This window comes from Hippoglossus hippoglossus, chromosome 5, assembly GCF_009819705.1.
Source record: "Hippoglossus hippoglossus isolate fHipHip1 chromosome 5, fHipHip1.pri, whole genome shotgun sequence".
Lineage (NCBI taxonomy): Eukaryota > Metazoa > Chordata > Actinopteri > Pleuronectiformes > Pleuronectidae > Hippoglossus > Hippoglossus hippoglossus.
The window spans coordinates 18,298,978-18,312,354 of record NC_047155.1 but is presented as its reverse complement, the minus strand read 5'-3'; the positions used below and the strand labels follow the sequence as shown (position 1 = coordinate 18,312,354).

General features: G+C 39.9%; 1 protein-coding gene across 2 annotated transcripts in view; it reads left to right on the top strand.

Annotated features, from left to right (window-relative positions):
• The window catches only part of cpne5b (copine Vb), a 103,986-nt gene that overhangs the window by 22,611 nt on the left and 67,998 nt on the right, over nt 1-13,377 (top strand). For both annotated transcript variants that reach the window (XM_034585171.1, XM_034585170.1), the window contains exons 2-5: nt 3,943-3,983; nt 4,313-4,359; nt 11,025-11,128; nt 13,145-13,184. In XM_034585171.1, coding sequence (XP_034441062.1) covers nt 3,943-3,983; nt 4,313-4,359; nt 11,025-11,128; nt 13,145-13,184 — 232 coding nt within the window. The remainder of the gene's footprint in view (nt 1-3,942; nt 3,984-4,312; nt 4,360-11,024; nt 11,129-13,144; nt 13,185-13,377) is intronic.

Below are 13,377 nucleotides of genomic sequence, written 5' to 3'. Positions count from 1 at the left end.
TTTAAAATCAATGTGCAAGTCACTGCACTCATTTGTTAATTTAATTGTCTCGCTTTCAAACCACCAATCCAATCATTCTTTTCAATTTAGATCAAACTCTTTTGAAAAACACTTCTGCCTGGAGCCTAGGACACTTCAATCACAAGCATTTCAACAATAACAGAACATGAGCTACTGCTGTTTGTAACTTGTTAATTACAATGAAAAATACAAGATTTCACTACTGCATGTTTTTTCTTTTTTTATTAGCGTCTTGTCTTGTTTTTTGATTGCTATAAGAGAGAGAGAGAGAGAGAGAATGGAACATGGGATGAGAGAAAAGATTAAAATAGATTGAGTCTGATGAAAGAACACGGCTGAAGATTTGTGTCAGTAGAAACTGCGGAGGAAAATGAAACAAGAAAGAAACAGAAAGGAGAATCAGAGAAGCCATCAGACTTTGGTGTCTTGAATCAGGGCTCTCGTGTCACTGAAAAAACAAACAAACACAGGAAGGGTAATAGTGTTTGTTGCACAGTAGCCTCTGGCAGGTTTTCTGAAAAGGTCAAGGATGCATGATGGAAGTGTAACACGCACACACGTGAAACACAGGTGTCGGTCAGGAGGACAACAGATTTATAGAAAGCGCATTAAAATATAGTCACAGCCCCGGAAGAGAGAAAGAAAGACGGAGTGGGAAAGTCAAGAGGAAAATACAAGAAAGTCAGAAAGCAAAGAAAATCATATTGGAAGGAATTCACAACCTACACACAACCTCATGTGTGATGTCAGTCAGTCAGACAGAGCCAGAGACAGACTATAATTCACATGTGAGCTGAGCCAAGAATCTGAGAGACTGGAAATCTCTTTCGGCCTCGGTCTGCGTTAGCTGAGCAATTTTCTCATCCACAGTATTTTACATACTGTAAAATGGTCAAATGGTAAAATGGTAGGATAGACCCGTGTACAATTTTTTTAATAATACTGCTTGGGCCATAATATTTAAATACAAACTGCACCACATAAAATAACTTACAGATACTATTTCAGCTGATATTTACTGAAAAGATGAATGAGTCCTATGGTTAAGTTTATTGATCCCTCTACAGCGTGTCATACTTTTCCTGTATGAGCACATTTCACAGATTGACAGAGTCTGCAGGGCGAAGTGGGACGGAGCAGAGGAAGAGCACATAGTGTGAAAGAGATCGTTGACAATGACCTTTTTGGTTGTCTTCCTTCTCACATTACACAACCCTACAATTCTCTACCCCCAGCCTTTCATGGAAATCAATACTGCAGCCATTAATCAAACTTCAGGCTCAGAAGATTCCTTCCGAAAGTGATCTGTCATATAGGTCACCTACTGAAATGATGGCTGCTGACAATAACTGTCAGAATTGATAGTAGCTAAAAAAAACATCAGTTTGGGAATTAATGATCACATTCAATAAACAGAGAAATCCACATTATGATGTAGAGATCAAATCTGACAAAATAAGCTCATCCTTCAGTTGTTTTTTTTGCTGTAGTAGAAAACGTGTGAGGTTGAACATGTCGTCACAAAGCCGGAGGTGTGGCAGGTGTTTAGAGGCTAGAGAGAGAGATTCAGTAAACACACAGACATGCTTGTAATCAGGCTGCCATTGTTTGAGAGATCAACAATTGTCTGCACTGATATGTCTCCTGTAACCAACTGAGGAGCCAAGTGGGACTATTGATTTAAACATCTGTATCAACACCGCAAGGTCTTCATCATAGCACTGTATTCTAGCTTACCCTTTCCCTTTGCTGGACTTTATAAAGGTTACGAGTATAAAACAGTGTAGAAACAATAGAAGCGTTGCATTGTGGAATATACAGGACTGGGTATAACAATGCTTGTCTTCAATCCTACATTTTTGAGAAAAACTCTTCAGTTTGTTTTGTTGCACTTGTTAGGGTGAGTCAACAAAATCTTTCTTATTAGTATCTTGGGTTTTGTTGCCCTCCAACAAAGTGTAGCACCACCTGTGCACCAATTATTGAGCACAGAGGAAGAATCATCTTGGATGCCATTAAGAAAAACACAAAGAACAAGAGCAGTTTCTTTGGTACTTTAATATAAAGTCTCTGCGTACCCATGAAACACATCCTAGCCGAGCAGACCACTGTAAGGGCATGATCGACATCTTTCATACCTCCGGCCCAAACTTTGTTGGGTTCCCTGTTTTATTTTGAAAATTCACTACATGTGTCTTGCGTTGATTTGACTTCCTGTGTCTTTGTGATCACATGGTTTACACCTGTGATCACAAAGACACAGGAATTCAAATCAACCTGTTCACTTCCCATGTGCTCCCTTGTGTTTCCCTGAGGATTTTTGTCTTTGGATTACACCTGCATAACTGTCCTTCAGCCAAAGCATCTGTAAGCCTGTTTATTCTTATTAAAATATCTCCCCTTCCTTGATGTGTGTTTGTGTCCTGAATGCTTAAACCATAATATTATGAACCGTGGGCCCAGCAGGTTGTTTGTTTGAAGATGGACATTATGATTTGGTGTGTCCATTCATTAAGTGCTTTATGATTGAATGGGCAGACTGGATTTCGAGCCAGTCTCCTAGTGTGCTGCATCCCCCAGTCGGCTAGCCTCCATCATGCTAGTCTTCAGCATGCTAGTCACCAGTGTAGGCCTGATCCTGAGCACTTTCTTTGGGAGCTTGTTTGGGGTCAGATTGCCTTGAAAAAGGTTTGGGTCTTAGAGATGTTAATTTCCACCAAACTGCCCGGTGACCCAGGGCCTCCACTGCCCAGCGCCACGATCGGATCCTAGTCCTAACCCCCACTAGGACCTTCATTTGGTCGTCTGCCTTATTCTGCGTAATTCTAATATTTAACCAATGTCTTTTTCCTTCTTTGAATAGTCATCTTACTTTAACCCAAACTATGACATTTCCTTGAAACAAAATATCCCTGAAACTAAGTAGTCAATGACCATAAGCTGACTTCAGAACAAAAGTACCATTATAGACCGATGTTCTGTGTGTAAAGACAGGGTTTTTTCCTCCTCCTGTGCTGAATGTAGAATTGCATCTAAGTTACATTTCCATCTACTAGTGATTTATTCTTTCTCGAGCACCTTGCGAGTTGTCATGCGAGCCTTTGATGGTATGTGCTATGGTGAAAAATCTGTGAGAGAGAGAGAGAGAGAGAGGGGGCTCCACAGTCACTTCAAAGAGTCAAGCTTTGCATGTTTCATGTGGATCTGCAAGCAGTGGAGGGAAGGTTGGAGGTTGACAGAGGAAGAAAAATAAATGTAATGCGACAAAAACATGCACACAGGGTAACTACAAACTATTTATTTCCTCTTAAATGGTGGAACGAGCTCACCAATGACATGAGGACAGCAGAAAATCTACACATCTCCGCCGCAGACTAAAGACACATCTCTTTCGACTATACCTTGGATAAATATATATATATAATAAAAAAATAATAGTAGCACTTTAGTAGCACTTATATGGCACTTACATATAGCACTTTGTAGTTTGGCTTTCTTGAAGAAAATTGTACTTGCTTGATTTTTGTTATTCTGGGTTTGTACCCTCATGGTTGAATGTACTAAGTGTTAGTCACTTTGGATAAAAGCGTCAGCTAAATGAAATGTCATAATGTTATAATATAGTTAAACAAGCTTAAACCAGAGTTCTGTGAATTAAACAAAATAACAGTCTAAAAAAGAATCTTAAACAGCTCTGGTCCGTTTCTAATGTAATAATTACAATTATCAGTATGAAGGTCAGAATTTGAGCTTTGAGATTGTGTTTAAACTATGCAACATATGTATGGACTAAAGTCAAAGTGAAAATGAAATAATTGAGTTTAAAAGTGCAATTTCTCCATAATTATGTTAGTCTCCTCAGGTCTCTATGATAGTGATTTGTGATCATGTCTAACAATTGTTTCTCTCTTTATTTTCCAGAAACCTGCTGGATAAAGACACATTTTCCAAGTCAGATCCATGTGAGTATGTTGTAGATGCTGCATGTGTCGTAGTCTGACCTCTTCTGTCATCTCTTCATCATCTCTTACCTGATGCTGAACAGCTTTTTTGTTTTTTTTGTTTTTTTGTTTTTTTTGGCCATGTTGCGCTGCAATTTGGGAAATCTATGTTTTGCTCAGAGGGCTTTGCATGTTTGTTCACTCTACTGAGGCCCTTACACTGATTTCCCATTTGCAATCTTCTTGTTATTCTCTGATCTCTCTCGCTCACTACCCTCTCATTTTCAGATTTTCTGGCAATTTTTTCTCTTTTTTGTAATACTTTATCTCTGTGTTTCTTTATCTCACAGTATGCGTGCTCTATACTCAAGGTGTGGAAACCAAACAGTGGAGAGAGGTGAGTGCCCTCTACACGTGCGCGCGCACACACACACACACACACACACACACACACACACACACACACACACACACACACACACACACACACACAGCTACAACGAGCACATGGTGAGCACAGCAAGAACTTAATTGGATGTCCTTTCATCTTTTTTTACGCGGTTGCAACTGTGTGTGTGTGTGTGTGTGTGTGTGTGTGTGTGTGTGTGTGTGTGTGTGTGTGTGTGTGTGTGTGTGTGTGAGTATGGCTGAGCCTCTAGTTAAGACGAATTTTCACTGCGAACATGCAGTTGTTGGCTTTAAGACTTCATTAAAGCTGTTCAACTATCAGTTGTCTGGAAATGCCAGGAAATATTCACTAATTAGAGACTTGAACCAACAAAGGAAACCCCCCCATAGTGTAATGATCAATACGTAGGCTTTTTGGAGACTAAACGACACACAGGGGAGGCATTCAACCAGCTCCTACTGTGCCTTGTTTGGTTTGGTCCATGAAGTCGAATACTGTCCATGCTCTCTGTTAATATTCTGACCATTCTGTTTGTTCATCCATTCGATTTTTCTGAAGGTAAAATAAGCCTTAAGTGATTTCCAATGACTTAAGGAACTAATAAAAATACTATGATAGAGGAAATCTGTATCTTTTCTTAACATTAATTTCCTCTCCAACTGTGAGTAGTCGTTAAAACAACTTAAAGTGGGTTAGGGGTTAGGTTTTTAATTAGTTAACATGCCCCCCCTTGTGCCTTTTTATATGACAGGAGACATATTTTGAGCGAAATACTGTAAGTATTCAACCTCATGGCTGAGTCTCTCCACATTAAGGGAACCTTCACACATATGCAAATGCAGGTGAATAATGTGGGTCAAAGTTCACCAAAGCTGAACTTCATGCAGAGCTGATTTGCCATCGCCACAGGAAGGGAATGTATTATTCGCCTCCTTGCTCGCACAGATTGCACGTGGACAGGAGGTGAAGGGTAGCAACTGAGGGTGGGGGGAAGGGAAGCGTGGGTGGGGCCATATCAGCATATTAGTGTCTCTGAAACGAGGAAGGAATGCGTCGTTACATTTAAGCCAAACTTTTCATGACAGGCCTTTTGAATATGTAATTTTTAATTCAAATGAACACATTTTTCCAAATGAGTCATTGCAAAAGTTGTCAAACAAGGCACATAATGAAAACCTTTACTCAACCTTCACCTTTAAAGAATAATATTGACGACACACTGTTTTGCTTATTGTCAACAAATCCCTTTATAGACCAAAACCAACCACTGTTATTGAAAAGCCACTTGTAGGTCCCACGATGTAGAATGTGAGATTTCCACGTCTAATTTGGCTATAAAGCCGGTCTCAGAGATAAGTAGACGCTGTGAAAGCATCAAAGCGGTCAATGAAACACAGAAACAAATGCCCACAGCTCATATTCAGAGACAGAGCTTTTAAAAGAGCCATCATAGAATTGCCCTCCAGGGACAAATAAAGTTATTTTGAATTGAATTCAATCAGCGGCTTGTTTGATGTGACAGTCACCACCCTCAGCCATGTCCCCAGCACAGCCTCAGTGTTAGGTCTTTTGGTTTGTGTTGTCTACATTTTACTTGATTTAAGTGTCCATGTGGGTGATTGTGTGACTAATTGGAGCTTTGAACACAAACACACACACACACACACAGTCATATGAACACAAACATTTGAAACATCAAACTACATACAACAAAAACTAGAAAATATCACACTCTAGGGCTGTGCTGGGGAAATGCATATACATATGCATGAGTATATGCAGCTTCCCATAACAGAATGTAGACATATCTGGTGTCAGCCCTTATGTTTGCTGCAAAATGTCCGTGCATGAGAGTCACCACACATGTTATTTTTAAAGACCTGGTTCACTTTGAATGTGTAGTTGTTCATAACTTAATGTAAATCATTATATAGTCAGATGACCCTCATCTGTTACTTGTGTCGCCATTATTACAAAACAGATGGCTATGTGGGCTTTCATTAAAATGTATCAGAGGGACCACAGTGACTCTTTTGTGACTGTGTTTGTGAGAAACTGTGCATATGTGTATGTGCTTCCTGCATAGGCGTATGCATATGTAAAGACTTGCCATCATATATTATGACACCCACATGGTGGGAAGACAGGCTGTTGATCAGATCAGCATAATGAGTGTCTCACATCTATTTTAAAACCAAATTTCAATAAGTTCCACCATATCGACAGATTTCCTTCAAACAAATCATTTAAACTCTCCTCCTCCATCATATTGTTGCGGGGGGATGGATATTGATGTGGCTCCAGGTGACACTGTGGGAGCAGGCCATGCAAAGCCAAGCAGGTGACTCACCAGGGACCTCGAGATTTCGAGCAATTTCTTGACAGGAGCACTTAGCACTGCGGTCAGGCCTGGGTCACATTAGATGCTGATTTCCACTTCCTGCCCTCTTTGTTGTAGAAGCCATCTTGTCTGTCATGTATGTATGTAGTTTGTGTTTTTTTTATTTTTTATAATCTGTGTAAGATCATAAACCTAAGTCATAAGTGTGCTCTTCCTTTCCTTGCTACGTGCGCTCAGTCTCCTCTAAAGTAAAGTGCTGTTTTTCTTCACTTGGTTGGAAAATACTTTGAGGCTGATTTTATTCTTGTGTTGCGTGGATGTTTTTGTTTCTTTTTTTCCAGAGGCCATTTTCCTCGAGTTGTCTAAGTGTGAAAGCTGTTGCATAACGACAGCGCAGTGCCGGAAGTCTCAAACTTTTGTTCTGGTACTTGAACAACTTTTCTTAGCATCATGCTTTATACTTGATTTGTTGTTCCATTTCTATATCAGGAAATAACCCACAGTAAAGACTAGTGTGAAAGGGATATAGGGAATTTAACAGGAACTATATAATTACGGAAATTCCTTGCAAACTTAACATGGTGGTTTGTAATATGTAATGGACAGAAACTGATTAAAAAACCCTCAACGCTCACCACTTTAATTGAAAAGAGAAGCACTAATGAAACCAGTGGAGGAATCTTAACAAAGCCCTGTAATCTTGGAACCCAGTTACAGCTAATTATTAGCCTGCTTAAAAATAGTCGAGTACATTTTTATCTATATTACCCAATTTCACAATTCACAAGTTTGCCTCAAGGAACTTAATCTGTCGAACAAGGTAAAATAACCAAAAGATACAGATTAAGTTTGTTACTATAGGTTTTTGTAAGAAGCATTTGGCAGTCACATCTCAGCGTTGAGGATTTTTCTGTTAAGTCCACACCAAATAACAGGTGTGAAGTCCAGACCAGTCTCGGTCTGGATCCAAATGAACATTGTTTCAGTTCATTTGCAGCATGATAGTTTGGACTTTCTGACCAATTGCAGGAAGTCGGGACAGCATTAAACAATAGAAGAAGAAGAATTAGTGGAAGCTTAACCGGTCTCTCCAGAAAACAAATTACCCAGACTCACAGGATCGCCTGTAATCTCACCCCCGACGATAAATGTTTGAACGCAGAGATCGTTCATTCGGTGCATTCCCAAGTGTCGAGTACGTCGCCTGACGTTGGTGATGCTGGTCTCAACACCATAATCCTATTACAGTGGCAACTTTCTCCATTCGAATAGAAAACAAGGTGACAACATGCGGACGTCAGACGCACAGACGGCAAAAAAACAATCAATGTCAAGTCTAAGCAGATGCAGCACATGTAGGTGTTGACAACAGTTGACAATAGTCTTTAGTCTTCTCCCTAAATTTGAATGAGAACTGATCAAATGTATAAAAGACATGAACCCATCTTTAATTGCAGTACCTCACAGCCGAGGTAAAATAAAAAACTAAACATTTTGGAAAACCGCCGCATGAGTAGTGCACTGCCGTGGTACAAGAGTGCAGTATTGTTACGAGGAGAGAAAATGGTGAAAAGCTGTGATTAGACATATGATGCTTTAGAGAACGAGAGAGGGAGAGGGCTAATTTACAGTGGCTTGAGGGAGATGTGACATGGTTGACCTTTTCCCTCTTTCTTCCAATTTTCTTTTGAGTGTATGCTGCTCTCTCTCTCTCTCTCTCTCTCTCTCTCTCTCTCTCTCTCTCTCTCTCTCTCTCTCTCTCTCTCTCTCTCTCTCTCTCTCTCTCTCTCTGGTGCATGAGTTCGTTTCTATGCATCATATACAATGTGTCCACAATCACAACTCTGGCTCAAAGCTCTACCAAACTTTGGGAATTATTGTCCCATGAAGCCACACAACTTGTGTGTGTAAGAGAGAGGTTTCCAGCTGGTTGTGCGGCTTTCTCTCCTCCATCAACCACCACAGTAGCGGGGGATTTTCAGTATTCATGTGTGTTTCTCTCTTTTTTTCTCTTATGAAAGCGCCCCAGTGCTTTTCAATAAAAAAAAAAAAAAGTACTCCCAATTCACACAACCATCATATACCTCTCTGTGAGAACACTAGACTCCACCGAGCTCATTATATCGGCACTATGTCACCGTCTACTGAACATGGTGCAAGGAGAATAACACTCCATGTTAACCAGAGAGCGATACAGGACACTCAGATGACACAAATCCCCTTCTCTGGTTCACTGATTCTCCAGGGAAGAAGATAATTAAATCTTTTGTCAGGTTTGGAACAAAAAAACCCACAAAGATAATGAAGGATTTGACTTGTGTGTTGTCATCACTCTCCTGTGCTCCAGCTTTTATCTAACGCCATGGGCTCCCTCAGAGTGTGTGTGTGTGTGTGTAAGTGATTTATTCTGTCTGTGGTTTAAGGACATTTCAGTGTCTGACACTTCTGGTCTCTATTGTACCTGAAGGGTTCTGTTTTTCCATATGTTCAGTGAATGTGTAGTTGTGTGTGTGTGTGTGTGTGTGTGTTTGTGTGTGTGTTCGTGTGTGTGTGTGTACATGTTGAGGGTGGAGGTCAGAGACTTGATGCCAGCTTCTCATTAGCCAGCTCCAGCATCCCAGCAGTATCTAATGAACTCTGCAGCACAGTATTGTCTCTTCCACTCAGCAGGGAAATCACATTATGGAGCTCATCTTTGGCTTCACCCGTCTCTTTTCCACCGTGTGCTCACAGCTTCATCAACACCTCAGGGTCTTCTCGAAAGCCCGGATGCACGGCACACACGCTAAACACCAGTGTCTTTATCACCCTGGCTGGTGCTAAATTAAAGAATAAAATTATAATTCTGAGTAAGAGAGGTCTCAGAGAAAATTTACAGTTCAAGGAGGTGTTCAACATAATGTCACGGTATGGAATAGCATCAAACAATGTTTTGTTTATATAGTTTTTTCTGCACAGATTGAAAAGGCGGGGGTTTGCTCACACATCCACCGACAGTATCTGCCATACACGTTATGGAAAAACAAGATGGACGCCTACTTGAAATTGGCTTTTGTGACATTTGTTGAAATTGTAGGTAGATTTCCAATTTAATGAAGCATATTTGCGTATGAATGGAATCAAGAGTGAGCTCTTTATAGTTACACTTAATATAAAGTGTAGTTTATCAGTATAATATCCTTATCTACCTCACTGGGAGCTATGTTTCTGTGTTACACCAGACCACAATCTTTCCATAACATTAATTTAACCAAGTGCTGTCTGAGTCCAAACAGAAATACATTTAAATACCATTGGAATACATGGGAGTAGCAAATCAACCCATACTGCCTAATGATTGTTTTTATTGTCACTGTTTTGACCATGTTAAGTACCTTTGAGTACCTTTTTAAAAGCGCTATACAAATAAAATGTATTATTATTATTATTATTTGCCACATATCAAATGTTGACCTTCTATATTTATTCAGCGCCTACTGTCATCTGAAGCCATTCTTCATGCTTGTGTGAAACCAGTGTTAAATATCACCCCTGTATAATAAAAAAGTATAGGATTGGAATCATCTCTATTGATTTAGATGGCGTATTTGATTAAACAGGGTAATTCCAGGAGGGTTTGAATAATTCATGTATATACTGTATCACACATTTTAAACTCTTGATCAGCTTTTCATACAGTATATGCATGTGCTGCTGCTGCTGCTGCTGCTGCTGGGTCTCTGCCAGCATTTTCTCTGGCACATTTCCCTGCGTTTGGCACTTTGGGAGCTAGAATCCTGCTAATTAGGAGGCCTTAATCACTGCCTTTCTCTTCCTCTCCCTTCCCACTCTTTTCCCACTCCCACTCCCCCGCCTCCCCGCCGTACTCCCCCCTTTCTCTCCCAACCCTCCACCTAAGATTTGCCCTCTTTTTTTTCACTTCCACTGTTCTACAGTGTATACCTTCTAAGCCATTTTCCGCCTTGGTCTTTTCTCTCTCTCTCCGAGTCCACCCATGTTGATTCTTTGAACACATTGTTCTCATCGTGTCTCTCATCTCTCTGTGGGGTTGATGAGTGAGTTATCCTGCTGTAATTAATGAGGGATGGCAGCGAGGATCAAGGAGGAAACACACCTATGGTTTTCTTTGCACAGCAGCGTGTGAATGTTAATCAGACCTCTGTAACTGTATGTGTTATAAGAGAGAGAATGAAAAAGAGAAAAAACAGACAACTACACACTGCATATATTTATCTAAAACTGTTTTTGTTATCTTGCTTTTGCTTCCATCATTCCTCTCTGCTCTCCATCTCATTTCTCCCTCCTTCTACAGTTTGGCAGAACGGAGACGATCGACAACACTCTAAATCCAGACTTTGTCAGAAAGTACATCCTGGACTACTTTTTCGAGGAGAAGCAGAACCTTCGCTTTGACTTGTGAGTTGATTTTCTTTGATGTCAGATCATCATAGTATTTTCTCTCCTGCCCTCTGCTCTCATTCACTATGATGAGGTTTCCTCCTGCTCTGTTCTGTGCTGATCGGCAGCTCCACCGCTACAGTAAGCATATGCTGCGTTCTATTGTATTATAACACAGTTCTTTTATAGTCTGTGTTTCTAGTACAAGTCAAAAAACCAAAGTGGGCGTCTTCAGGAAAGCCTTTGTCTTGCTTGTTGTCTTGCTAGCAATAGCAGTTATGCACACAGTATGTACAGTATGTATGTAGCCCATACAAGCACCATAGCAGCAGGATCACTCAGAAATTCTGACGTCCCAGTTCAAATGGAACAAATTCTTGACAAGCCCTTCTTATAAAGTAATTTGAAAAGTATTCAAAGCTGTAAAATAGCTGAATTATCCCACCCTAAACACAAATTGTCACATGTAGAACCAAGCATTCATATGTCTAAGAAAACATAGATCTGGATTTTTATCTGGATATTCACCAAATTACACTACTCATAAATATCAGTTCCCTAAACATGATTTAAAGAATAAAAAAGATCCATGAATTATTTTTGGAGATACCAACGAAAACATCATAAAAGCCCTATCTTGCATTGTTGAAAACAGTGGAAAGAAAATCATAGATCTACCCTCTGATCCTTTGTTTCCTGACTCACACCACATTCTTCCACCGTTTCTGGTGGTAATCTGTCCAGTCGTTTTTGCTCAATCCAGTTTACTAACAGGGAAACAAAACAAATAACATAACCTCCTTGGCGGCTGTAACAAAGTTGCATTCAAATATTTCAGCACCAAGGACAGCACACAGCACTCGATGTGCATCAACTGTTGCACATGGTTCTGTTCTGCACCAGCACTGACACACAGATAGTCACCTGTTCCCTGTTTGCACTGTCGCAGCCTCTTCCCCGAGGTAACTCCACACACGGAGAGAGTGCTTCTGTTCACTTCTTTGTAAAATCAAAGACTTGTTCCTCAGTGAGGATTTCTCAGTCCTCTGTCTGACATACTTTTCAAAATATGTTTAATGTCATCATTTTTCCTATATTGCATTGACCGACTTAAACTGTTAACAGTACGAATGTTTTCTTCAGCTCTCTCCTGGATGCAGTCATTTCCTTTTGACTTTACACAAGCAAACATGGCCTCAAAACACTTTCAGCAGATTGACTCTTAGTGCCTATAACCAACGTAACTGCACCGTCAAATAATATGAACTCAGGCGCGGCTGTTCTCATGTGATCTTTCTTTTCAGTTAATAAATGTCCTTGAATAAACACAAATGCTTCAGTTTGTGCAGAGTTAAGTCTTTCTCATGTGTCTTTATTTAGAATACCACTCACTTCCTGTCACGTTCAGACTGATTCATTTTGAGATTTCCAGGATCAAATAAAAATGTAATCTCATTACATTGCTCCGTTTCCATTACTTTCATTTCTTTATTTTCACATGCAAATCACTGCAGGTTCAACTGTAACATTATTATAGAAGAGCATAGAAGGTCTGGTTAAACCCTTCCCTACTCACTCACATACTAAGATACTAAGATCTTGTCCTCCTTTTTTATCTTTGCACTATGAAAAAAATGTAACATTCAATTTGAAATTTGAACATCTGTCTTAACTCTCACAGGATACTTCTTTACAGTAAGTTTAAATTTAGCTAATGCAAATATGACCTTAATTATTGAATATTTTCTTGGATTCTGTTTCTCCTCTGTTGTTATTCCTCCCAGTTCACACTCTGCTCCATTTCCCTGCCCTAGATGTTTGAGTTACAGTCATGACATTTTAAAAACAAACAAACAAAAGCCTCTGAAAAGTGTATTGTACTGAGGGTATTTACTTTCTGCTCCCGCTGATGACAAATCACCAGGTTCAGTTTTAAATGTCTCATTTAACAGCGCAACAATCACTGAGACAAAAGTCTCCTTAACTGTTTTTGAATTAAAATGTCTTTGCTGCTTTCCTTTTGTTTCCTCTCAGGTATGACATGGACTCCAAAAGTCCAGACCTGTCCAAACACGTGAGTGCACACAGTTATTTCAACCTTAAACCACAGGTAAAAGGAAGCCAGTCTGGAGTCAGATCTGAATTAGCGGCTTCATTGACTGTGATAATGGAAAAGAAAAACTCCAACATGATTTGAGATTGGCCAAACCCTTTTATCAGTGGTCTAATGTGAGATCCTGTATGTTGTATTTGTGTTGCCTGCTGCA